At 41.1% G+C, this 27,614-nt stretch overlaps 2 protein-coding genes across 4 annotated transcripts; one reads left to right on the top strand and one right to left on the bottom strand.

The window, feature by feature from the left end:
* Positions 1 to 1,209: 1,209 nt before the first annotated feature.
* On the top strand, positions 1,210 to 17,529 carry LOC127005127 (gastric triacylglycerol lipase-like). Of its 2 annotated transcripts, none has more exons than XM_050873722.1 (9): positions 1,210 to 1,374; positions 5,198 to 5,423; positions 5,608 to 5,728; positions 8,876 to 8,973; positions 9,586 to 9,731; positions 10,343 to 10,501; positions 13,736 to 13,820; positions 14,621 to 14,763; positions 15,305 to 17,529. In XM_050873722.1, the coding sequence occupies exons 1-9, from the start codon at positions 1,264 to 1,266 to the stop codon at positions 15,452 to 15,454; spliced, it is 1,239 nt and encodes a 412-aa protein (XP_050729679.1). In that variant the 5' UTR covers positions 1,210 to 1,263; the 3' UTR covers positions 15,455 to 17,529. The 2 variants fall into 2 exon arrangements, with proteins under 2 accessions (XP_050729679.1, XP_050729680.1); XM_050873723.1 differs by having other exon boundaries at positions 1,229 to 1,374; positions 5,202 to 5,423.
* A 146-nt stretch (positions 17,530 to 17,675) lies between these two features.
* On the bottom strand, positions 17,676 to 27,258 carry LOC127005126 (uncharacterized). 2 transcript variants are annotated; one of them, XM_050873721.1, is made up of 5 exons: positions 25,204 to 27,258; positions 24,715 to 25,035; positions 23,352 to 23,970; positions 21,802 to 21,901; positions 17,676 to 21,013 (listed from the first exon to the last, which is right to left on the bottom strand). In XM_050873721.1, exons 2-5 carry the CDS (start codon positions 24,745 to 24,747, stop codon positions 17,965 to 17,967), a joined length of 3,801 nt encoding a protein of 1,266 aa, XP_050729678.1. In that variant the 5' UTR covers positions 24,748 to 25,035; positions 25,204 to 27,258; the 3' UTR covers positions 17,676 to 17,964. The 2 variants fall into 2 exon arrangements, with proteins under 2 accessions (XP_050729678.1, XP_050729677.1); XM_050873720.1 differs by having other exon boundaries at positions 24,715 to 27,258.
* Positions 27,259 to 27,614: the final 356 nt, after the last annotated feature.

The following is a 27,614-nucleotide window of genomic DNA, read 5'->3' on the forward strand; positions in this document are numbered from 1 at the left end:
TACGAATGATCCTTGAGTTTAGGCTGCTCCGATGACGATGAATGAAGTACTGGCCTGGTCGACACTTCTTTCATTGGCATTGGAGGCACCTTAAGATCAAGCGCGTTCCTAGATGATGGAGTTACTAGAAGACTTGCCAACAACAGGTCTCGTAAGTGGTTTGATGAATCCGCGCCCAGGCATAATATAGTCACCGTAGGTACATATTTACACCATGACACACGCCGCTAGGGACGGTCAGCCTGTGTAGTAATCTTGGAGGGAGATATTGACCCCAGTGTGCGTTGTTGGCCATCAAACCTCACTATCGCTAATGGGGAGGCGGCTTTGACCTTATCTGCATGGTTGATAGGGCGGGTATGCTCTCTCTCTCTCTCTCTCTCTCTCTCTCTCTCTCTCTCTCTCTCTCGTGCGTTAATTTGTGTCATTATGTGTTATTTGTGTATGTGCGTCTTCAGAGAGAGACTATATAGATTTCGCTTCCTCTCTCTCTCTCTCTCTCTCTCTCTCTCTCTCTCTCTCTCTCTCTCTCTCTCTCTCTCTCTCTCTCTCACACACACACACCATTAAGTCTGGACCATATAATTTCTGAATTTCTATGTAAATCTCTCTCTCTCTCTCTCTCTCTCTCTCTCTCTCTCTCTCTCTCTCTCTCTCTCTCTCTCTCTCGATGACACTTTGCGCACGAGGAACAATGGCGTAAAACTCAGATGTAGACAAGTAAATTCAGACTGCACCAAATTTTTCTTCACCAACGTTGTAGTGCGAGAATGGAATAAGCTCCCATCATCAGTGGTCCAGTGTAACACGATTGACTCCTTCAAAAATAAGCTCGACCGTCACTTCCTTCAACTTAATATCAACTAGAGTAGAAATGCAACGTTTTGGAGTCTTCTGATTAATGTAAAATCACTTAGGTTTAAGGACAGACCACCAAGTCTGGACCATGGGGTCTGTGTGGTCTGATTTTCTATGTAAATCTATGTAAATATCTCTCTCATGTGCGTGTGTCATCGCTGTCGCGTCCGCTTAGAGAGAGAGAGAGAGAGAGAGAGAGAGAGAGAGAGAGAGATTATGATGATGAAAGATGATTATATATAACAAGAAAATGAGGATAAATAAGAAAAACTGAGGGGAGGAAAGACAAGACAGACACACTGACCTCAACAAGAGAGAGAGAGAGAGAGAGAGAGAGAGAGAGAGAGAGAGAGAGCATCAATCAGCTGGTCTGGAAGAAGGGAGGCGGCGGTCAGCTCAGACGTGATGGAGGGGCAGGCTAGGCACATCCTCTTTTCCCTCCTCTTCTTCCTCCTCGCAGGCCGTCTTGAAGGGAAGGAAGGCGAAGACGTCAACCCGGACATATACCTGGACGTCGTGAGTACCTATTTATTCCATCCGAAGCAGACGTAGCCGTGAAATAAGCGCGGAGAAGGTAGATGAAGCCAAAGATATCCAGGGTTCTGTGATGAGCACTTCGCGGAGGCCAACACGTGACTCCGCGCGGATGTAAACAAGGCAAAACATCGAACTCAGCTCTTTAACCCTTGGCAAAAAAAGACTATTTCCTCTATTTTTATGCCGGTAGATGATGTTACAAGGGAATTCGAGTCTTCTTCGTTCCTCTGTTGTATGTTGTCGATGGATATTTATGGGTCTAAACAATAATTAATACACCCACACCTATTAATATAAAAATTATCCGTGCAAGGTACACAACTCAGTCTTTTTTACTTAATTGTCTACTTAATTGTCTTATACTTACTCAGTTATATATTATTAACCCCAACAGACTGGCATACCTACAGATTTCAGCTGCCCCTTTCTGTCCCTATTTCATATACCTCATATTTTGCTAACTTGTGCACATGGGGTAGCAACCAGGTGAGTTAACCAGAAAAAAGCTTATTCATTCTAATTTTATGCCTCTACCTGGTTTTACAGGGGCATTAGAGTGTCATTTAAACCTCTATAGTATGTTTTTGATGGATATTTATAAGCAGGAACCCCAAACCTATGCAAATCAATACATTCTTTAAACCGTGATGACAGATAAGCCTTGTTTTAATGCCACTACTTGGTGTTCCAAGGGCATTAGGGTGTTCTTTGTATCTCTATGTTGCTATATTGGTTGTGAATGGTTAGATATAATCAGGAACATTTTTATCACTAACCAAAGCATCATACTCAGCCCTTTAACCCATGACCAAAAAAAGCCCGTTTCCTCTAATTTAATGCCGGTAGAGGATGTTACAGGGGTGTTAGTGTTCTTTGTACCTCTCTGTTGGTTGTACATGGTTAGATATAGGCAGGAACTCTTTTTATCATTATGGAAAGTAAAACAACGTACTCAGCCCTTTAACCCATGACACAAAAAACGCATATTCTATTTTTGTGCCTCTTCATGGTGTTACAGGGGCATTAGAGTGTGCTCTGTACCACTGTTGTAGGTTGTCGATGGATATTTATAAGCAGGAACCCAATAATTAAGCCAATCAATACATTCATTAAACCGTAGTAACTTATAAGCTCTTCTTTTAACCTGATAGCTGCGGGGATCATGTTTCTTTTAGGCCCCTCTAAGCAAATTAATTAGAAAAAAATCATCACGCAAACCATTTCATAATATATATCAACACATTTGTGATCAGTTTATGCATCATCTATTTTTGGGGGTTTATAACATGGCAGAAACCTCATCTTTAACACTAACCAAAACTATGAACTCTGCCCCGTTAAACCTTAACAAAAAAAAAACTATTTCTCCTTGTTGTTATGCTACATGGCAGGGCTACTCAATGGAATGTATTGGCTATACAGGCAGTGCCACATGTGGCCACTCAACTCCAAGTTGAATTTTCCATAGAGTTCAAGTTATAGACTAGAGTGCGTCTGAGGCTGTCTCAGGGATACAACCGTGATACTCACCTTTAACCCATCATCATATTCACTCCTACCCGATTTCAGTTTTCTCCATGTCAAATGGTAGAGTCAGGAAATGAGTAGGAGTAAAGTGTGCAGAAACCTCATTAACTTTAACACTACCTAAATCCTGAAGGCAGCCTCAGAACCTTGACAAAAAAAAATTTGAGTTCTATGGAAAGTACTACTTTGACAGTTCACTGAGTGGCCACAAGTGGCGCTGCCTGTATAGCCAATACGGTCCATTGGTGGCCCGCGGTCTGATTCCAGACCTCCCGAGTGTTGTAACTGGACCCCAGCCTCCAGGAGTAAAAAGTATAACCGTAATTAATCAACAAGAAGGTCCTGGTGATTGATTCTTGCAAGTGTATTTCCTGGACTGACTGTAGGCCCTACAGTCAGACAAGGAAATACACTTGCAAGAATCCATCACCAGGACATTCATGTTCTTTAATCATAGTTTTTCCTACTCCAGGACCCCGGGGTTCAGTTACAATATTTATCCGGACCTTTGCTCATAATAGTTGAGTAGCCCAACTATATGGTGTTACAAGGGAATTTGGGTGTCCTTTGTTCCTTAGTATTGCCATTTTGGTTATGAATGGTTAGATAACTATAGGTAGGAACCCAATTTTATCATTAAGCAAATAAATACACCCTCTAATCTGTAATAAGCACATTTCCTTTATTTTAATGCTGCTACATGTTACAGGAGCATGAGAGTTCCTCCTGTACCTGTACGTTGGGTTTGAGTGGTTACATATAAGCAGGAACTCAATTTTTACCACATTAAACATTACACCATTTTAAACTGTGACAAAAAGCTATTCTAATGCAGATACATGGGATTTCAGGGGCAGCAGGGTGTCCATTATACCTCTTGTGTTGGTTGTGAATGCCTAGCTGTTGGCAAGAACCCCATTTTATTACCTATGACCTCATGGCACTTGCTGCTACAAGGGTCAGGGGGTTACATCCTGACCTAATCTAAAGTGGAAGAAGACAGGTTCTACTCCCTTCCCCCTTGTGTTTATATGAAAAATCTGGAGTTGCTGTATTAGTATGTGAGCCTCATTGATTAAAGCACACCTTTGACTACCTCTTCACTGACGCATTCATCATCCTCTACAACAGCAGTTCCTAAACTTTGCAGGCCATGCACCACCTCCCTGGTGGTGACCGAGTCCACGTACCCCCGCTAAGATTCGAGCACCACTAAGGTCCCGTCGATTTCCTGAAATTTTGTCCATTTTTTACGAATTTTGTGCTCGCAAAGTATGAGGCTCTGAGCGATGGCTCAAAACTGAACAAAAATGTACCTGTTGGGTGGATGAATGTGCTCAGAGTCTGGATAAGTTTCAAACAAAGAACAGACAACTCCGCTGAAGCGTACAGCATACGTTAGTTTTAAAACAATGGCAGTTAATGATGTGTTTGAAATTTTAATGACACAAAATCCATCATTACATTATTTTTTCTCCTTACACACCCCTAGTGATCAGCTCACGCACTCCCAGGGCTGCGCACACTACACTTTGGGAGCCGCTGCTCTACAAGGCCCATTTAGAGTAGGCTATGCAGTGGTGAGCCACCAGACTAGTGACTACTACAACTTGGCCTAACGACTTTGGAAGGCTGTAGAAACTTTCTAAATCCTTAATTTCTATGAGCAAATTGACACCACCCAGTTCTTTGAAGTCAACAGAAACATGCTAATGGGTAATGGACACAGGTTATACAAAAATCATTTCAGTAAATCCACTAGGAAACACTTTTTCTCTCGGTGAGTGGTCAACCCATGGAACAACCTACCTAGACATGTAGCAGAGGCCACTTCACCAAATAACTTTAAATTTCAAACTAACAACCTAATCCACACTAAATATTCCCCTAAATTAGATCACATTATGCTTTGCGGTGAGCACCAAAGCATCAATAGGTGCACACTAGTCTCTCATATTATACCAGTAAGTTAGTGTTGATCTCATGACACCACCACAAGGGTCAGGGGTTCACTCCCCATTTGGTGAATTAACTTGTATATGGTTACTTCACCCTTTTATAAATTAATCTCATACTCTTCCCTACAACTCCGATCCACAGGGAAGTGATATAAGGCCACATATAACTTGAATCTTTTCAGGGTACTCACTACTACACAAGGATAATTGGTCTGCAAGAGGCCTCTCAACATACTCAAGGCAGCCCCTGAGGAACAGTCATACACCATCATTTATCCCCAACCATACATTAACACCAGCCCTTCCCTTTCCCTCAGCCAGGCCTCATCACCAAGTATGGCTTCCCCGTGGAGACTCACGTGGTACAGACGGAGGACGGCTACCTGCTGACACTGCACCGCATTCCCCATGGCCGGGCAGGGAGGAACAGCAGCAGCAGGCAGGAGGAGAACCGAGTATTGCCAAGAACGCCGGTCCTGATGCAGCATGGGCTCCTCTCCTCCTCTGCCTGCTGGATCATGGGGGCACCTGAGAAGGCTCCTGGTGAGGGACTGTGTTAGTTATTTTCTGCATTTCATTACCTAAAGTTCTTGTAGATACCAGAATTCACTTGAACTAGGCAAGGGAGATAAAATAAAAGGGCATGTGGAGGAAGATATAGACCAGAAGATAATCAATAGACTGTGAAGTGGCCGCCTTAACCTCATTGTCATTGCCTCTTCCACAGCGTACATGATGGCAGACTCTGGCTATGATGTGTGGCTCGGCAACGCCCGGGGCAACACATACTCCCGCCACCACACCTCCCTCAACCCTGACGGCAAGGATGGCAAGTTCTGGGATTTCAGGTGTGTGGTGCCCCCACCTGCAGGTACAACATTTTTGGAATTACCTGATGTGGAAAAGGTTGTAGTATAGCTAAAATAAGCTCAGATGTTTTTTTTTTTTTTTTTTTGTGTGTGTGTGTGTGTGTGTGTGTGTGTGTGTGTGTGTGTGTGTAGCAGTTAGCGTAAATATTGAATAATCATGGTGACATGATGCACCCTTGTCTTAAGCCCACTTTTATCTCAAAATGTTCACTTGTTTCTCCAGTAATTTTGACACATGCAGATGCATCCTCATAGAAAGACTTTATTACACTAAGCTGTTTTCCTCCCACACCATAAATCTGTAAAACATCCCACAATGCAATCCAGTCAACTCTGTCATAAGCTTTTTCCAAATCCATGAAGGCAGCGTATAGTTTCTTTCCTTTTGCTATTATTTTTTCTACTACTATCCTGGAGGCAAATATCTGATCCACACATCCCCTTCCCTTCCTGAAGCCTCCTTGTTCTTCACTGATTTTCTCTTCTGTAAGTCTTTGCACCCTCTCTATTATGACTTTTCCATATACCTTTCCGGGTATACTCAGGAGACTTATACCTCTATAGCTCCCACATTCCCCTCTCCTGCCCTTCCCCTTGTAAACTGGGACAATGATGGCTTTCGTCCAGTCTGCTGGCACCACCCTCCCCTCCCATGCTACTTCACATATCTTGACCATCCATTTAATAACTACATCTCCTCCACACTTCAACATTTCTGCTGTGATTCCATCAATTCCTGCTGCCTTTCCATTTTTTTATCTTTTTATTGCCTGATTTACTTCTTCATATGTTATACTTCTTTCTTTATATACTCCTCCTCTACCTCAACTCAAAATTTACTTCTTCATATGTTATACTTCTTTCTTTATATACTCCTCCTCTACCTCTACTCAAAACTGCTGCTGTTACAGCTGCTGGACGTCCATCCTCAAAATTCATTAAGTTTTTGAAATATTCTCTCCATCTCTCTTTCACAGCTTCCCCGTCTTTCAACATCTTTCCATTCTCATCCATAACTTCATTTATTTTACTTGAGGAGATATTTTTTGCATTTCTTTCATTTTTTACTTCTTTCCAATATGATTTCCTGTTCCCTTTATATATTTCCACTTAGTCTTTTTCTAAAGTCTTCATCAACTCTCTTCTTACTTTCTTTTATTGCTTGTTTTAATTTCATTTTGCATTCTCTATATTTCTTTTTCCTTTCCCTTTTTACTTGTTCAGCCACATTTCTTTCTTGAGTTTTCTTAAAAAGTTCCCTTTTCTCTTTTACTATCCTCATCTCTTCTGTCCACCATGAATTTCCTTTTCTTTTTCCATCTCTCACCACTTTCATCCCTAACACTTTTTTTGTTGTAGTTGCCATTATTTCTTTAAATGTTCCAAAAACTTTTTCAATATTTGTATTATTATCTTTTACACTTTCCCATTTTTCATTTAAGGCCTCTGCCGTTTCATGGTTATACTCATCTTTTATTTCTTTTTCCTGTAACTTTTCTATCTTCAGTATTTCCTATTTTACTTCACCTTTCTTTTCAAACACCCACTTTTCTTTCAGCTTTAACTTTGCCAGCACTGCAAGATGGTCAGATCCATCGAACATTCCTCTTACTACCTTCGCATCACAAATTTCTTTTCTAAGCCTTTCATCTACTGCCACATAATCAATCAATCCTTTTTGCTCATTATCTTCTCCCCTCCTCCATGTGTATCGGTGGATATTCTTGTGCTGAAAGAAGGTGTTCGCTAGGAACATTCCCCTCTCAGCACAGACATCCATCCATTTTCATTCTTCCCAGGTATCCCCCATTTTCCCACCACATCCATCACACATTCATCACCCACTTTAGCATTCATATCTCCCATCATAATAAGTTTCCTTTCTTTCTCAAAACTTTTCAAACATGCATTCACTTCCTCCCAAAAAGCTTCCCTTTCAGTTCTTTTTTACTTTTCACATTTACTGGTGCATAAATACACACCCATGCATACTTTTCTAAACCTACCTTTCCTTTCACCCACACAATTCTTGATCCCTTCCAGCCATAATCAGTCACACCATTCCACACTCTTTCAGACATCACAATAGCACATCCTTCCTTGCTCCTGCCTCTATACTTCTCATCTATCCCCGTCCATACAACCCCCCCAAAATTAGTGGCCTTTCATTGTTAGTACCATGATTTTTCCTCTAACTGACAAACATCACTTTAAGTCCATTCCAGCGAGTCTGACAAAAGTAATGCTCACCCCTATCACAACAGCTTTATCCCTTTACTGCTTAATCCATCAAATGCTCCCCCCCCCCCACACACACACTCACACACACACAATCCTTTCCCCTGTGCATTTTTCCGGTCAAAAGTCAACCTTCCAGCCTCCATCATGACAGCCAGGTGATTGACTCAAGAGATGGATAGAAAGGGTTGATAGGTGATGTCTTAATATACTTTGGGGAGCAGGTCTGGGTTCTGTGTGCCTGTATGTCACTTGCTCAGGAATGGCCCAGTGGAGGGGTGTGACAGCTTATGGATTGACTTAAATATGGAGGGAGCATGAAATGGGCAGCTGTGTCATTAATTCTTTGGTTGCCATCAGATACGCCATTTTTTAACATTGTATTGGTATTTATTAACAGTTATGTGGCTACTTTGGCTTCTCTACTCCATTTTTTTAGATGGACTTAGTTAGAAGTGTTGGATTTTCAGAGCTAAGTTGACATATTACAAACTCAGTCATGAAAAGTGATGTATAATATCAACAAAACCAACTAACCACGCCTCGAACAATGGGTCAGAGAAGACATATCAGCCACATTATTGTTGCTGAAGACTGATGCAGCATTTAAAAATAAAGTGATAGTTATGACATCTTGGTGGTAAAGTGTAGTATATTCAGATGCTTTTTTCTCCCTTGTGGTCTAAATACATGTTATGAGGGTGTCATAAAATAGCCTAAAACAGTGGTTATTAGAAAGCTGTTACCATATTTTGAGCATTGTTTCTTGTCATAATCGCTGGAATGGACTATAGTTGCCTGCTCGACCACACGGCAATAATAGTGATAAATAACGTGGGTACAATTTTTATTATCACCATGTAGTTTATTTATCCTTTCTTCTTGCAGCTGGGATGAGATAGGTCAGTATGATGTTCCAGCCATGATTGACTACATACTGAACAAGACTGGCCACAAGAACCTCTACTATGTGGGTCACAGCATGGGTAAGCAGTGTGCTGGTATATACCTTGGTGGGATAGACAGGAAATGAGCTACTGTCTTGGGGTCCCATGTCTGAGTGTTCATCAAATTTAACCCGGTAGCAGCGGGGATCATGTTTCTTAATGGTCCCTCTAAGCAAGAAAAATGAGAAAATATCCTCACTCACACAAACCATTTCATAATAGATATCAAAGCATTTATGATCAGTTTATGCATCATCTATTTGGGGGGGTTTATATCATGGCACAAATTTGGCCCGTCACTCTGACACGGTAAAGCCACAAATTTGGCCCGTCGCTGCTACCAGGTTAACATTCTACACTGATTAGTATGATTGAAATTTTGTATGAATTGTCCAGTAATCACAAGGTCACAATTTGTACTATTACCATACAGTATGTCCACCACCTTGTTACCAAGTTTTAGATTGGCACTTCTGACTAACTACCATTGTATTACCTAACTTTACTAGCAAGTTATATGATCCTAAATAATTACCACTCTAACACTACCATTCTAATAACAATTTCACTAACTGGCCAAGCTGTCACCTCAAGTCTCTTTAAGTAACTAAAAGCACTGCCCCCACCATCACCGCCACCCTTGTGTTGCAGGAACCACCGTGTTCTTCGCAGCCATGTCAGTGCGGCCAGAGTACAACAGCAAGGTGAGGGCCATGTTTGGGCTGGGACCCGTGGCCACCGTCAAGCACATCCTCAGCCCCATCCGCTACCTGACACCGTTTGCCCACGAGCTTGAGGTGCGTGGCTGGAGTACAGTTGATTCATTTCACAGGTAATCTAGAACAGTCTATATTATATTTTCACCTCACTAATATTTAAGCTCTCATCAGGGAGACACCTCTTCATCAGTCAAGACACCTCTAGAACTAAATTTGATGACTCATTTTTGCCATATTAGGTTTCTTTTTCTTTTTCATATTGTGGACATTTATATACTATAATATTTTTTTGTTTAGTACTTGGCTTCTCACCTATAAATTTAAAAAGAATAAATAAAAGAGTTTTGCTTGTTTTACAAGCTCCCCCTTCTCAGGTCATTCCCATTAGATTAGTTCCACCAATATTCAGTGCCAGTCCCTGTTCCCTACAAGCTTTCTATAAAATACTTTTACATGTTAATGGCATCATCTAAAGTGTGTTAGGAGAAAAAGTAATTTTAAATGAAGTATGTGGAGTATTGTTTTTTAGTTGGTAATAATTGCCATCTTGGTGTAATCTGGCTATTTGATATGTATGTGTCTTTGTACATTGTGTTTTGTTATGTTGGCTTGTCACAACAGGTTAGGGTATTGTATTGCATTTATTAGTGCTGTTGGTGGTGATACATGGTGACTGGTGTTGCTCGCAGGTCCTGCTTTCTCTGCTGGGCCAGTACGAGTTCCTGCCCCACAACAAGCTGTACGTCAAGTGGGTGGAGATGGTCTGCACCACCAAGAGGTACCAGAAGCTCATGTGCATGAATAGCATGTTCCTCCTGACGGGATTTGACGAGGCTGAGTTCAATATGGTGGGTATTGGTGCTCTGTTATATGTTAAACTATGCAGCATTTGATTTTTATTCATTTGACAAGGCAGAGTTCTATATGTTAAGTGTTGGTACAGTCGCGGACAGAAGTGAAGACACAGATTTCAGTAACTCGTTCACAGGCACTAAAGAGTTTTCCTTTTTAATTTGATTCACAAGCAATAAATTTGTAAAATACCTGATAAAAACACTTGCTTATAAATAAAAGAAGGTAACAGTACTTTGCCGGGGGTGAAAATATCCATTTAATGCTAAAACAATTATCATGTCATTAATTTGACTTTGCTTTCTGACAACTACCAATGGCTGATCTTTCCGCTATTTATATTACTATAATGTCCAACTCTTTTAATCAAACCGTAACATAAAATCAATAATCAACGTTAATACTTGCACATGATTTTAACTCGTATGATAAAATGATACTCTTTGAGTGTGGAAGAACAATGGACGAAGATTTATGAAACGTTATCGTTCAGTGTAGGGAGAACTCCTTGGGATGATAGGCTACACACATCATCTTATAAAGGTTATTATTAGCCTTATATTTTAATATATATATATATATATATATATATATATATATATATATATATATATATATATATATATATATATATATATATATATATATATATATATATATATATATATATATATATATATATATATATATATATATATATATATATATATATTATAATGACACGGCGGGCGCCATGGAAAATGATGCTACTATGTAGGGAACACCATACGATACTAGGCTACACATATTTTACAAGGATTATATCAATAGCCTAATAGTTTGTATAGTTTGTGTGTGTGTGTGTGTGTGTGTGTGTGTGTGTGTGTGTGTGTAAATATATAAATAAATAAATAAATATATTAAATAAAAAAATAATAAAGCATGACCCATGCTGCGTGCGACAGCATCGCTGGTACCGTTAGTACCGGTACCAGTACTGGAGTGTGCCGACCCTTTCTCTCTGAGTACTTACTTTCTACATAAAAAATCAGTATATAGATATTATGAAAAGACTCATTATCTAATAACACTAACAGCAGATATTAGCAAAGTTCTGGCACAAACTTTTCCTATCTATTATACATACTGACAGCATATATGGTACTGGTACTGGAGTTCTCAGGACCGGTATTACCGATACTCAAACTAACGGTACCTACATAATAGTTGCCAGTTTTCGCCAGCTGACTGAATTGTACTGAAATGTGTGTCTTCACTTCTGTCCACTACTGTACATAGCGTAATGGATTCAACTTGTGATACAGCAGTTAACGTAGCTGTAATGATCCTTGACACAGATAAAGACCTTAAGCCTCAGTCTGTTCTTTGGCTTAATGCTTAAGTGTCTGCCTTGCATCTTGGGGGACCAGGTTTGAATCACAGGCAGATGGTTGGAAAAGAAATTTATTTCTCTGGAGTGGATCAAAATCTTATGTGCTTTGAGAAGTAGAATTCCCCTGTGACAGTAATGACAGTAGTGCAATCCATTTTTGTGTTGTATTTTCCATGTAGAGGAGAGGATCTTGGGTAGCTCATGTTTTGAAGTAGATTTCAGCTCTCACTACCACAGAAATTGTAATGTGAAGAAGAGTAACTAGAAAATCAAAGTACAAAGATATTGATGGGAGACAGGAAGCCATGCCATGGCAAATGGTTGGGAAATAGATTTTTCCTCTGGGTAGATCAATTTTTCACATGTTTTGAAAAGTAGAAATGGTGTTCATTACATAGATGTGATGTATGTGTGGGTGTTTTAGATAACTCATTTGGGGCACATAGAGGGGGCCCTCGGGTTACGACGGTCTCGACCTACGACGTTCCATGGTTACAACGCGGTCCCCATAAATGATTAAATAATTCTTGTTTTGACTTCTGACGTTTGCTTCGTAAATACGAACTTCACGCAGGAACTAGTTTGTTGAGCGCGGCGGATGAACAGGTCGTCACCAAGCGTTGCACTGTTTTGTTTCCATTCCGCTCGTACACCATTTGGGTTCCTTTGTGCCCTTAATCATGCCTCACAAGCGTAAAGGTGACTCTTCTGATGGCAGTGCTTGTAAGAAAAGGAAAGCCATTACTATGGAAGTGAAATTAGACACTGTGAAACGCTCTGAAAAGGGCGAAACACCTACGAACATTGGCCGCGCACAAGGCCTAAGCCCGGAACCAGGGAAAAGCTTAGGACCAGTGTCACTATGCGGCACCACCGCATTTCTGTACCATGTCACACTATGCAGCTAAGCAGCTCTCTTCTCTATCGTTCTCGATTTCATTTATTTTCATATCCCCCTTTCCCTTCTTCTTTTTGCCCTCTTTTGCTTTTATCTATCTTTCTCTTCCCATTCCTCTTCCTGTTTACTCTTATCTTAGCTTTTTTCTTCTCTTTTGTTCTCTTCTTCCTTTCCTTTCTCCCTTTCTCATCTTTTCCACCTCATTTACCTCTATCTTTCTTCTTGCACGTCAAATATTTTGTCAAGAGTGGTAACAGGAGAGCGTCATGCGGCGTTGCTGGACAGTGTGACCACGTGCACAGAACTGTGTGTGTTCTCCCCTCACATCCGGCGTGATGTGGCATCGCCACAGCACGCAGCATGTTGCGGTGCTGTCCAGCAGATGTGGCAGTGCCACAACACTGTGACGCCTCTCCTTTGTTTGTGTGTGTTTTCATAATGCAGCAGCGCTGCATAGTGTGACAGCGGGCTAACTGCGCAGTAAGCCGCGACGTAAAAAAAAGGGGGGTGCTTATTTAGGTGTGTTCTGACTTGTGTCGAAAATCAGGTTACGACATGTCGTTAGGAATGGAACTTCGTCGTAAGTCGAGGACCCCCTGTATACTGAAGTTTCCTTGGGCAAGTAGCAGAGTGGCCATCTTCTCTGGACACTCCAAGCTGCACTAAGTTGGCACTTGTCCTCCAAAGGGTACACTAATTCATAGTCTTGTAGTTGGGTACACCATTTCAGTCTTGCAGATGGGTGGAGCAATTCACAATCTTGCAGATGAGTGGAGCAATTCACAGATGTAATTTAGAGACTGATAGACTGGTGCATAGTTCTGTAGACCAAACCAGTGTGTATGAGCAATGTAAAACAGGACTTTCTATGGGTATTTGCACTACCTGCTTATTTACTTAAGGTGGATGTGCTATGGCATGCTCTTCTCCTCTCCTTTCTTCTTCCTTGACTCTCCACAGACTTGGCTCCCTGTAATCCTGGCCAATAACCCGGCAGGCACCTCGGTCAGAACGTTGGCTCACTTTGCTCAAGGGGTGAAATCAGGTCGGTGGTGATGGTGTTATTGCTGCGTAATGCTGCTTCTGCCTCTTGCCCCTCGGCCCACCCTTACAAAGCATGGTGGAAGGCTGTGTCAGGCATGCACATTATGAACATATCTTAGGTTGTGCTTTTCTTCGTATTGCACGTTTATTTTTTGTTCACTTTTATAACCATACTTTAGTTCTCTGTAAATAGAAAAAACTTGTTCAATAAAGTATGTGCTTTTAATGAGTTAGTTAACAAGAGGGTTGTACTGTGGTGGTATTATCTGTGAGGGCGGGTAAAGGAATCCATCCCAGCATGAACCATATTTGTTTATTCATTATATATTCATTTATTTATCTTTTTAAGTAGAGGTAGCAACACTCGCTTAAATTGTGGTCATGGAGGCAGATACTAGATTGCTTGTCTGTAGGTCTGTGTGGGCTCATGACAGTTGATCATTACCTCTTTTTTTTCCAGTATAGGAGACAGACAAAGAGATGAACAAAAAAATGTCATCCAAAAACTGCCTATGAAAATGTTGCACCAATAAAGAGAACAGAAAAAGATGTCCAAAAAGAATTATCTAATTTTGTCACATAGTTCTGATCTTGAGCGAGTTCAAGCTGTAGGAAGGAGGAAATAATGTAGAGGGAGAAAGTAAAAGGAGAGTAGAAGTAAAGTAGAAGGAAAAGGTTGTAGGAAAAGAAAAATAAGTTTGCTTCAGTTTTACTCGTATGAAAGAAAATAGACGTTTCTGCATGTGACTCTTTCCTGTGCACGCATATTGAGTTCATGTCTTTGTGTCTTTATCACCCCAGGAAAGTTCCAGCACTTTGACTTCGGCACCAAGGAGAACCTGAAGCGCTACAACCAGACTCAGCCGCCCGTGTACAACCTGGCAAACGTGGTGGCTCCGGTGGGGCTCCTCTGGGCCGTCAATGATTTCCTGGCCGACCCAAGGGTAGTGTGTTGCCTCCCACTATTTGGTGTTCACTGGCTTCTTTGTTGGCTCATGGGTTCGACAGAGTTGGTTATTATTATTACTTTTTTTTTCTCTCTTTTCACAGTAAAGAAGACAGAACTAGCTTACACTTTGGTAGAGTGGACATGCAGAGGCCTAGTTGTCGGCAGCTTCATTTTGGTTCATAAGAGTTGTTTCAATTTTAGTTTTTATTCATTCATTATTTATTTGTTTTTTATTATTGTTTTGCAGTAAGGGCAACAGACACTAGCTTGAACTTCAGTCAAAGAGACATATGCTGAACTGTTTGCTGCCAGGTCCAAGATGGTTCATGATAAAGCTATTCTTCCCTGTTATTTATTCATTTATTTACTAGTGGGTGTGAGTATTTATGTGTGTGGGTGTTTATTTGGTTGTATTTACTTAATGGTTGTTTACAGGATTTGTCTAATGTGTGTGTGTGCGCGTGTGTGTTTGTATGTGTTTATATACGTACCTTACCTACCCACTCATTTCTCCTCCTCCATATCTCCGGCCACAGGATGAGACCCTCCTCGCCATGAGCTTACCCAACGTGGTCCATGACGTTCGGATTCCACTGCCATCCTTCAACCACATTGACTTCATATGGAGCATCGACGTGGACAAGCTCGTTGTTCGGCTCCTCCTCAAGTACATGCCTTTCTACTGAGTTGGTAGTCACAACACATTTCTTCATGTATACCAACCCATCCCTCAACTGGTCACCAGACAGTCACACTACTGCCTGTTGAGCCTGTGGTTACAGTCTATCCTTCTATTAAGCTGACAGTCATCATTTGTACTGCTATCCAAACTGTCTTGTGTCTAATCATCACTCACACAACGTTCTTTTCTCTATCAAGCTGACAGCCAAACCACATAACTCTTCTAACTTAACTGTCCCCCACTAGTCAGCAGAGTTATGGCTGATTTTTTTACACATCATAATAGTCTTCATCAACAATAATGTGGCTGATTTGTCTTTTTTCATTTGTTTTTCAAGGCATAGTTAGTTGGTTTTGTTGATTTTTTTATATCACTTTTTTTCGACTGAATTTGCAATACATTGACTTTGAAAATCCAACTCTTATAACTCCATCCCAAAAGTAGAATTAAAAAGGCGAACTAGCCACATGTTAATAAATACTAATACAACGCTTCATAAGTCTGGAGTTATGTTGTACAGATGCTCCTCTACTCACGGTGAGGTTTTATTCTAAGAAACCCATCAGAAGTTTAAAATATCATGTCAAACTCACACCTATTAAACATCATAACCTAGCCTAGCCTAGTCTACCTTCAGCATGCTCAGATCACTTAACCAGAGGCTACAGTTAGGTGAATCATCTAACACAAACCCTATTTTATAATGAAACATCAAAATTCACAATATAAAGTAAAGATTTTACCAGTTTCTCACTGTTGCACCATCTTAACATCAAAATTTTGCAAGTGGAGGAGCATTTGCACTTCCCATCATTCCCAGTCACAGCTTATCCTTTCTTCTAAACTGGCAGGTAATAATTCTTGCTTTTTTTGCCAACCAGTTTTCTGTCAGTCACTACCATTACAGTACCTCCTATTAATCCCTTCAGTCACAGCATATCCTCTCCACTAAGCTGATGATCATAGTACACACCTTCCCATTAACAAGTCACGCCAGACAGTCACAGTTCTACCCATTGGTCACAGTGTAGCTCACTGGACAGCATAGCAAACATCCTCCCACAATTTACACAGTCATGATACTTTCTCACATCCGTGTCATTGTGCACCAGCAGCACTGCACCCTCAACTCCACCACCATCACAACAAAAGTTTCCAAGTGTAGTCTTGAAACTCTGTGGGCATTGTGAAGTAATTAATTATCTTATCTGTAGGAACTTTTATTGATTTATTTATACAAACTATTATATATATATATATATATATATATATATATATATATATATATATATATATATATATATATATATATATATATATATATATATATATATATATATATATATATATATATATATATATATATATATATATATATATATATATATATATATATATATATATATATATATATATATATATATATATATATATATATATATATATATATAATGGCATTTGAGTAGTGCCACACCTTCTTTTAATGGAGGCTGATTATAGGAAAAATTTTAACATGCCATTCTTCAAGTCATTTGTACACCCTATCTCTATGGATGTGAGCCATAGACACTAAATAGTGACTTGAAGAGGAGGATTGACATCTTTGGTAAAAAGTGTCTTGGCAGAATCATGGGATATCACTGGAAAGACTTGTGTTTCAAATTGGTGATTACTGTGTAATCCCACGTCCTGCATAGTCCCACGACATGCATAGTCTGTGAACGCAAATTCCAGCTATGTAGGCATGTGGAGTGGAGGAGGCCAAGGGGACACCTATAGAGCTTGTGGCTCGAGCAAGTCAGTGGATCCTGCCTTGGGGTACTTAAGATCAAAAGGGGGCCTGCATTGAGACTTACTTGGAGGGATTCCCAGGGCTGGCATCATAAGGTGGCGATGTATAGCCCATTTATTGATTGATTGATGTTCATAACATATATACTGTAATATTTTTCTTTACTGTAAATATATTTTCAAAATTTTATTTTTTACCAATATATTTAAGTTTATACTTTTACTGTACATATTTGCCTGTAGCACCAACAGTTTTGCATATTTTTTTCATTAAAGTATACACCTCTGTATATTTTTTTTTTAAATTGCTAAAGGTAAGAGCTACTACCCAGGTAAAATAATCAATAATCACAGGTACAATGATCACAGTGCCCTTACTGTCTTCAAACTTAATATGCAAATTGTATTATAAACAGGATCAAATAAATTTGCTTCATTTGTGCTCTCTTAAAAGAAGAATGCACCTCTTACAATAACACTGAAGGGTGGGGAAGGCAACCCTGTATGTCCCTACTGAGTGATAAGTGAGGCTGCCTGTATCGTACATTGCCAACATAACACTGCCAGGGAGCCTGGAACCAATTTCTTTCCCCACTCAAGCCTATCAAGCTTAAAAATTATAAGGTGCATAATTGTATTAGCATAATATATATTTAAAGTGAATGAGTATTAACAGGTGATGTAAGTTTTTGTCTGAAGTTCTGATGAGCACTGAATTATCCTTCATTTTCCATTAAAGAGAACATCATTGAAATATATAGTGCCATTAATGGACTTCTTGAAATTATGGCACCTCTTCATACAGTTACATCGGAAGTTGAACTGCTGCAAGCTGTCATCTTTCTGTATCTCCCTCGTGAAGGGGCTATGTCGCATTTCTTCAACAGATTTGGAGCAGGTGTGGTAATAGCGGGAGAAAATAGTCAGCCTGAAGGGTTCAATACTGCCAAACTGTTGCTTCTTCTTCTTTAGGTGTTTCAACAGACAAAGAGCGCCTTTGTGGGAAAGGTGAGTGTGAGTCAGGCTAATGGCCTGAGCCAGGGCCAGGGCTCCCAGTACCAGGCTCAGCTCTTGCAGGTACCTGTGCCCCTGCAACAACTCAGGGTTTGCCGACTCGAGTCGCTCTGCCATCTCATCGTTCAGGAAGGCTAACGGACACTGTAGGTGCAGGTCTCCACACAAGTCCTTCCTCAGTATGATGTCCTTGCTGTTGTAGCTGATGCTGAGGATCTCATAAGAGTAGATGTCATTCACCAAGGTGACAAAGTCGTGGTAGGTGTCCCTGCTGTGGCTGATGCTGGGTTGGACACAGGTGCAGGACAAGAGGTGGCACTCGCTGCACAGCTTGGCATCACTAGTAATTATCACTTCCTTCCCCTCTGGCTTATGCCGTCTTTTATTCTCCCTTTCTTGTCTCACAAGACGCTCTTGCTTCATGGCATTCTTTAGAGATTCTGGATCCTCCTCTTCTAATCGACATCTCTTTTCAAGACTTTCTCTGACATCGTCTACTTTGGAATCATTAACGAGGCTCTGCAAGATTTCTTTGAACTTTGACATGGAGAGATGAGTATCTAACAGGACTAGTCTCTGAAATGGCAGCCCCCTCCAGTACCTGTTTAAAATGGGTATATTGGTATCATCACAGAATGAGAGGTTCCTCAACAGTAGTCTCCCCAGCCTTGCAGGGAGGTGCAGATTGAGTACAAGCTGTAATGCCCACTGTTCAAGGGGCAGCCGGGAGACTTTTCTTTTGTTTTCAATGTCATCCACCTCCATCTTCTCTTCAGACACTTCTAACAGATAGTGAGATGGTAACTTTCCCATATGAACAAATTTGATGGACAGGAATTCCAGCTTTGAGAAACGACTTAAGTCCAAATGGAAGCCTTCATGAATATAAACTCTGTAGATTCTAAGAGAGGAGAGGCGACGCGGTGACTCAATCTTGTCTAGCAGTGCCTGTAAACCCTCAAAGTAGGTGATGGTGAGGTTGAGAGGGAAGGAGGAGGACAGCTTTATCATTATGTTTGGTATCTCCAATTCTGCTACTCTAAAGTTAAGCCTCACAACAACACTCCTCAGCTTCTGTCGGTGTTCCAAAACCTCACGTAAGGAGCCAAAGTCACACACATAAGCATCCAGAACATCCAGCCGTTGCATGCACAAGCACTTCAGGAACTGTTCGGTCCCAGAGCACAGCAGGGGACCCACATACTTGGTGATGTAGAGTGGTGCTGTGGTCTGAGCTACAGTGGCAGGAAACATTGTGAGGAATTTTTCATGCATGATCCAGTTTGTCTCAGTGTAATGGATGACCAGCTGGACGGTGGTGTTGCTGCAGACCCCCTCATGGTCACTGAGCATACCCCACAGCTTGGTTAGCATGGCCACGTTGGGGCCACTTTCCAGCTTGATGGTTAGCTCTTTAGTTAGTTTAATATGCCTAAACACCAGAGAAAGGTTGTCTAAGCATTTTTCAGTTACTGATTTGCATTTAAAGAGCCAGGAATTTTTGCAGGCCAAGAGTTCTGCTAGTATGAGCAAGATGTCTTGATTGTTCTGGTTGTCCTTTGCCAGTTTTGATAAGAAATTCCATCGCACAAAGTTGTTTTGATTGGTGGCATGATCATTGTCCTTGGCAATCTCGTCAGTTTCCATTGCTTCCTCTTTCCTTTTCTTTCTTCTTGTTTTGTGAGGCCCAATTTCAAACAGCTTCTGAAGGTACTTCCTGATGTAGGGGAGGTTGTTCTTGATGCCGTCCTCTTCCTTGCACCAAAAGGCACACACTATCTCAAACACCCTCTTGAAGAGTGTCGCTTGTTTCAGCCACGACTCGCAGGCCACCTCGGTCTCCTTCACAACATACTTGGCTGCCAGGTAATCTTCCACTACCCGATATTTGAAGAAGAATCTCTTTGATTGGGCAGGCTCCAGGAACAAACGCCACACAATGTCTGCTATGTCATTCAAAGAAGTTTCTTCATAATACTTCTTGTTTAGTTTTATTGTATGAAATGCCTTTTTCCCCAGCTTTATCAACTCTGTTTCATTCTCATCTGTTGCAGGAATATTTTTGTATATGTAAATCTGAATGAGCCTATAGAAGGAATCGCAACTTTGTATCTCCAAGCAGACCTTGGCAAAAATGCACACCATGTCTGGAGTATCAATGAGTCCCTTATAGTCACACCTCTCATACAACTGAGACACAAGGTTACACTGCTCCTTGGGCTTGATGATTGCAGACAGCAACTGATTGACCTGACCCTCCGAGAGAGACTCCATCTTGAGCACACGGTAGAAATTGGAGGGATCTGGCACCCCCCGGTAGGACAGCACCCACGTCCCACGGTCCATGTAAGGCATCAGGGAGTTGAGGCTCCTTGTGCCCTGGATGTTCTGGTCCATCAGGAAGAGGAAACTGTTACTGTTGGAGTAGCTCGACAAGACACTGACCACTTCCTCTTGGCCATATTTTTTCTCTGCTTGTGGACAGAGTTTAGCGAGTTGCTTGAACAGACACTTCCAGAACTCCTCCCTTGTTTTGTACTTCATCTCTATCTCGTCCACCCTCACCACCAAAGGGAAGCTTCCATCACTACACTGCTTATGAATAACAGTAAGGGTCAGACAGTGCAGGGTGGAGGTTTTGCCAGCCCCGGCCGCCCCACACAACAGGACCGGGCGGGGCTCCTCACTCACTCGCACCTGATTCTCAGCCAAAAAATTTACCAGGTTCTCCACAATCTCATCTGACCGGCAGTCCCCTCTGAAATGGAAGGGAAAGAATAGAGCATTAAAAACTATTCATATTGAGATAAAAAGAAAAATTTTGCAATCTCATCTGGCTGGCAATACCCTCTAGAAAGAAAGGGAAAAAACACAGTCAACCTGCTTCTCAGCCAAAAATTTCATCAGGTTGTCCACAGTCTCACACTCAGTATCCTCCAGAAAAGTATCCTCCAGAAAAGAAAGGAAAGAGCACTGAAATAGTCCATCCAGGCTGTGTGAAGGTAGAAGGGAAGGAAAATTGCACAAGACAAGCATAAAGGCAACAAGAAATAAATAAAAGCAGTACATCCTACAAAGGAAATATATGGAGGGGATATTCAAGTATTTTTCTTGACCAGCATTTGTCTGTCCTAGGCATGAGGTAAGAAGAAAAGCACATGAAAGTAAGCAAGAACAGAGGGTAAAAAAATTTAAGGAGTGTGCTTGAAAAAAATCTAAATGGACAGGCAGAGATTTAAAAAGGTGATGAGTACTGCAAAATGGAACAAGGAAGGAAACAAGGGCAGAGAAATATAAGAACAATTTGCACTGAAAATTAATTAAGACAAAGAACGGAACAGAGCAGAGAAGAAAAGGAAATGTATACAAAGTGACATGTGCATTAGCCATCCAAAATATTGATAAAAATGCAGTGGAAAGCCAGTATCAAAGACTGAATACCAGATGTACTTGTTGCAATAAATGGAGAAAGAGGAAAGCTTGTAGATCCCAGAATATATTAATCCCAAGGCACCACACCGTCCACCATACTCTTCTGGGCCTTACCTGATGTGCTTGATGGTGGGCTGCATGATCTGGTGATGGTAAGAGTCTCGTCGGAGGATGCTGTCAAGGTAGCTGTTGTAGATCTCTTGCTGCAGCTCTCCTGTGAGGGTTAAAGGACTCGTGATACCATTTAATCTTGAATGAGAACGAAGATGAATTAATGGCAGATGTTTTATGAGGAAGATGAACAAATGGCAGATGTTTGATGAGGAAGATGAACAAATGGCAAATGTTTAATGAGAGATGAACAAATGGCAGATGTTTGATGAGGAAGATGAACAAATGGCAGATGTTTGATGAGGAAGATGAACAAATGGCAGATGTTTGATGAGGAAGATGAACAAATGGCAGATGTTTAATGAGATGAACAAATGGCAGATGTTTGATGAGAGATGAACAAATGGCAAATGTTTAATGAGAGAGATGAACAAATGGCAGATGTTTGATGAGGAAGATGAATTAATGGCAGATGTTTAATGAGAGAGATGAACAAATGGCAGATGTTTGATGAGAGATGAACAAATGGCAGATGTTTGATGAGGAAGATGAACAAATGGCAGATGTTTAATGAGAGAGATGAACAAATGGCAGATGTTTGATGAGGAAGATGAACAAATGGCAAATGTTTAATGAGAGAGATGAACAAATGGCAGATGTTTGATGAGAGAGATGAACAAATGGCAGATGTTTAATGAGAGATGAACAAATGGCAGATGTTTAATGAGAGATGAACAAATGGCAGATGTTTAATGAGAGATGAACAAATGGCAGATGTCTAGTGAGAAAGATGGACCAATGGCAGATGTTTAATGTAAGAAAAATTGATCAACTGACTTAAATAGGGCCTTTGTTAAAAATGGCCGATGTTTAATGAGAGATAATAAGCCAAAGCCCAATGTTAGAGGACTTTCCTGATTTCACTTTAACAAGAAAAGATGAATCAATGGCTAAAAAGAAGAAAAAAGCTACTCCTATTAGAAAATATGCCAAAATAGAAAAAAAAGACCAAATTTTGTTCCAGAGGTGTTTTGATACTCCCTCTTGTGGTATACAGAATGCGAAGCAACAGTTTAGGGTATATGAAGCTAAAGGTAAGATAAAATACAGACTACTTGGCAACACACTACAGAAGGGCATACACGACAAAATACACTGCCTTGTGCTAGAAGTATATGTGAAGTTTTGCACTGAATTACAGGTGCAAAATTACTCACAGCTGGCGATACAAGTGAACAGGTGTTTCTCTTCCATGTGAGTCAGTGTTCTGAACTCCCCTTCATAAACACTCAATTGCTTCAACATGCTACAACAATTGTGGTGACCAATGAGAGAAGATTAAAAGCTGTAATCAATTCATACAAGTCTTTAGCGGGAACTGTTTATAACTGTGAAGACTAATGAAAAAAAATAAAAATAAATCTGCCTGGTAAGGGGATGAGTACTAAGCTTTCATGACTTAATATTCTGAACACTGACAAATACTCAGTGTTTCAGAAGGTAATAATAATGCTGACCAAACAAAAAAATTAAAGGGAGAGTAGTCAACTTACTAAATATTGGGCTGAAACTGCTTGGCGTGTAAGACATGTAACTCTGGAAATAGGCATCATCTTTGCCCAGATACTGGCATAGAAACTTGGCCATTGTGCAGAGCTGATCAAGCAGCTCTGGTACACTCTTGTTGCTGTTCTTGTAACTGTCCCTATGGTAGATGCTGTTCCTGATCTCCCTTAGGGTGGCCAGAGCCTCATTCACCTCTTGTGTGTGAGGGAATTCAAGGATTTCATTGGTGAGGATCCAGAGAAGGAATGCAGAATCAAGGTTACTGAGGCGTTCAACAGTTGAAACTGTCTCACCTTCCTCCAGCAGCATTTGTCCGATTTGTATAGGAGCGAGGTCATCCTCGTTGTACTTTAGGTTATTGAGGTGCTGAGTTTTAGAGAAACTGCCGGGTTCTTCTGTCGTGCATTGACTTTTCTTTGATGCTTTCTTCTTTCCTTTCGAGCTCACAGTCTTCAGTAGCCTGAAGAGGGACATGCTAAGGGTGCCTTCTCTGTTGCTCTCCAGTAACCCCTTGACATAGTTGCTGTTCCTCAGCTCCTTGACCAAGAGCTGTGCCAAGATGTTACTACACTCATTGCGGAAGAAGTGTAGGACCTTGTATGTCTCCTGTGAGTAAAGAGGAATTTTAACAAGGATTACACATACAAGTCAAACCAAAGGAGTAAAGGAAAAATTCACCAACCAAAATAATCATCACATCAAATATCTTTCCTTGGCCCATACAGATTTCATACATCACTATCAGCCTGCTTAAACCTTTCATTACTAAATGCTTGCAGCGGGAGTTAGGCGTATTTGCTGGTGGCGCTAAACGCTCGCTGCGAGCTCCACCCGCACTCAAATCTCCCACGTATGAGTGTTCCAACACTAATTCTCACAACACAGGATTGCTAATTGAGTGGGTTCTCCACTAAATTTGGTGGAAAATCACGTCAGCCCAGCGCAGAAAATCTACGGACGAGCAACTGGTGGATGGGGAATATATTTTTGAGTATGGAGATGAGGGAAAATTAGGACAAAGAATAACTGCATATCAACAGTTAAGAATGCTCCAACATTGTACAGTGAATGTTATTATTTATTTCATATTACTTCTCTGTGGTAAGGCGCTCATTACTACATCCAAAATTGCCGCACAATAGCTGTTATATGACCCAGGGCAATGGAGAAGGGGCTGTGGCTTACTAAGATATTGAGAATGACTAAACTATAATTATGTCAAGTTCCCACTTAGCATGATCATTATATTTCAGAAGCAGCAAATGAAGGATCCCTGAAAAATTGTTAATAAGTTTGTATTCACTATAATTTTTATTCTCATTTATACTCATGTCTTCAAGTAATGCTTACCTCAAAATCATCTTGAGAGGAGGAGCACTCCATTGCCACAGGAAACAAGGTGACTGGTGGACTTCTAAATGACTATTGATGGCTTGACTCGTCTCTCAAGTCAACTATGTGATCAAGAGAATGTGCTTTCTCTTTTACCCTCTTCTCTCATGGTTGTTGTTTTGCCACTGCTTGCGTGGTGCCTCTTGTCAAACACTTCCTGCCACGCCACCCTTCAGCTGCTTCAGGGCAAGGGTGTCTCCCCATACACCTCACTTTCTGTATAGGTAGCCTTGATTGGCGGGTGTAGATGCGAAGCTCTAACCTTTGCTGCACCAGCTCCTGATATATTTGCAATCACTGTTGTAGTTTAGGTAAATACCCCTTAAAGACCTAACTTGGTAGCAGACAAAACTGTTTTCACTGGTAGGTTTTGATGTGCTTTAAATTAATCTAACTATTCCCATTACATGTGCAAAGCAATTTAACAATGAAAGCATGAAAACTAACCAGAAATAAAAGTAAATCCTCACAAAACACTGTAACGAGTGATAGAACAAACACTTCTTTCAGCGATTGTCTGTGGACAGGAAGTGAGGGAGGCTTTGAGGGTGACCGCGAGGAATATTGGGCAGTGCAAGGAAAAAAAAAAAGAACCGTGTAAAGTGGTGTCAAGCTCTCTTGGGCATTTTTGCGTCACGAAACGTATTTGCTTTTTATCTCGATACGTAACGGGGCAAGGGAGAGAGCACAGCCAGGGCACCTCCAGCCTCTTGTCGCCACACAGTAGACGCGGGACAGCTTAACGAATCATATGACTAAGAAGATGGGCGACAAGAAAATAATCACAGGAAACTTTCTTCTTCGTGGGTGTTTTATGGAAACTTTGACGTAATGTGGTGCAACGGTTTGTTTACAACTTGTTTCCGCCCAGCCCAGGCCAAGACCGCGTGGGAGTTGCCATGTAGCATGTAGTGATGCTTTCCATTATCAAAGAGGGACAGATTTATAAACGGAAACTGGGCTGGTAATGATTGATTGATTAATGGCTTAATATTGTAAAGGTACAGTACATAACAACGGAGAATTAAGGGAGTAACATTTCATCCCGACTCCCAGGCAATGCATAGCGTTCTCAGTTCTGTGACAGCTGCTGGCTCCCACCATTGTAAGCTACCATGATTTTTTTCTTTCTTATCATGGTGCTACCTAAGGATTGGTGCTATCTACATATATGTCAATAGTTGTACTATCACATTATGTATTGCTTGGGGGTTGGGATGGCAGGTTCCTTCCTTTCTTTGTTGTATACCTGCAACAATAAGCAATCAATCAGTCAATCAAGGAAAACCCTGGACAAGGCTCCGGGTAAACACAAATTAACATTCCCCTGGCCCGATCGAGGCTCCTCCTGCACGCATTATTCCCTTTGACCTTGCTTAGACACCCTGTAGTAGCGCTGTGATTGGCGAGGTTTATGACGTCAGATATGATGTCATGCGTGGGGGAGGAGCCTTGGGCCAGTGGTATTTTTTAGAGCCCGTGGTCCCATGGCCTATAACCAGCCCCCTAGCTCAAACATTGAAGGGGGATTTTTGTGTAGACAGATTATAAATATGCGTCCGGCATCGGAACATGCGTAGCCGGATTCGAACTGAGCCTTATATCCGGCGGATGATAGACCTTCCCGTTTTCTGTGATTCATCTTCTTCACTGTCTTGTCTTTTGTTTTGTTGTAGTTTAGGTGACGTTCACCACGGTCGACTTGGGAGTCCACCGCACATACACACTTCACCTAGCTGCCACGAGCCCTGAGCTTACTCAGTCAAGTTGGTGTTCGATCTCTTTTTGCATTTACCTTTTCTGTCCTTTTGTTTCCTCTATTACACTTTTCTTTTTACTCTTTAATTAATTCCTGTTCTTTTTCCCAACATTGTGCCCAATAAAAATTTCTATAAAGAAAATTGGCCAATAATTAGAGCTGACAGCTGGAAATGCTTGGCGGCCGGCCACATGCGCGTAATACCGAGAACGCGATAAGACGTTCAATCCAAGGAAAAGACGTCATGACGGCATCCCTTGTGCTTATTTATTGCTTGAGGAAAATCCGGACTTCTTTGTGATCGTATACGTTCTTGCGACGGGAAGAGAGAAAGAGAAAAATATCAGGGGTAATAAATATGTAGCACTTTTCCTGGCGTCTTAAATTTGTGCTTATTTTTAAACGTATCCGGCTCCTAAGGCCACGGAGAAGACTAAAGGGGCTCTCACACATTCCCGGTCCCGATCGTCCCCGATGACTCCCGATAAGCCGATCGGGGCCTGACCGCCGACAAAATAGGCAATAATCCCGGGACCGGCAGCTTACCGCCGGTCTGCCTGCGGTAGACCGGCGACCATATACGATTTTCGATTTCTCCGACCGGCGACTGCAGCAGGTCAGTCGGCGGTAGATCGCCGGCCTACCGGCGGCAGACCTGCGGCACACTGACGAGCAAACACTTTCTTTGCATTTTCATATATTTATAATTACCTCATAAACAGCTTCATACCTAAATTCATTCGTGTGCATAAAACTCTCTCTCTCTCTCTCTCTCTCTCTCTCTCTCTCTCTCTCTCTCTCTCTCCTTTCACCCATTCCTTTTCCTCCTTTTTTTCATCTCTTTCCATCCTCTCCTTTCCTTCCCCACTCTCCTCCATCCCTCCCTCTCTCTTCCTCACTCACTCCCACCTGTTCCTCCTTCCATTCCTTTCCCTTCCTCTCTCTCTCTCTCTCTCTGTGTGTGTGTGTGTGTGTGTGTATATATATATATATATATATATATATATATATATATATATATATATATGTATATATATATATATATATATATATATATATATATATATATATATATATATATATATATATAGATTGTCTC

Source organism: Eriocheir sinensis, chromosome 29, assembly GCF_024679095.1.
Source record: "Eriocheir sinensis breed Jianghai 21 chromosome 29, ASM2467909v1, whole genome shotgun sequence".
In the NCBI taxonomy this organism is placed as follows: Eukaryota; Metazoa; Arthropoda; class Malacostraca; order Decapoda; family Varunidae; genus Eriocheir; species Eriocheir sinensis.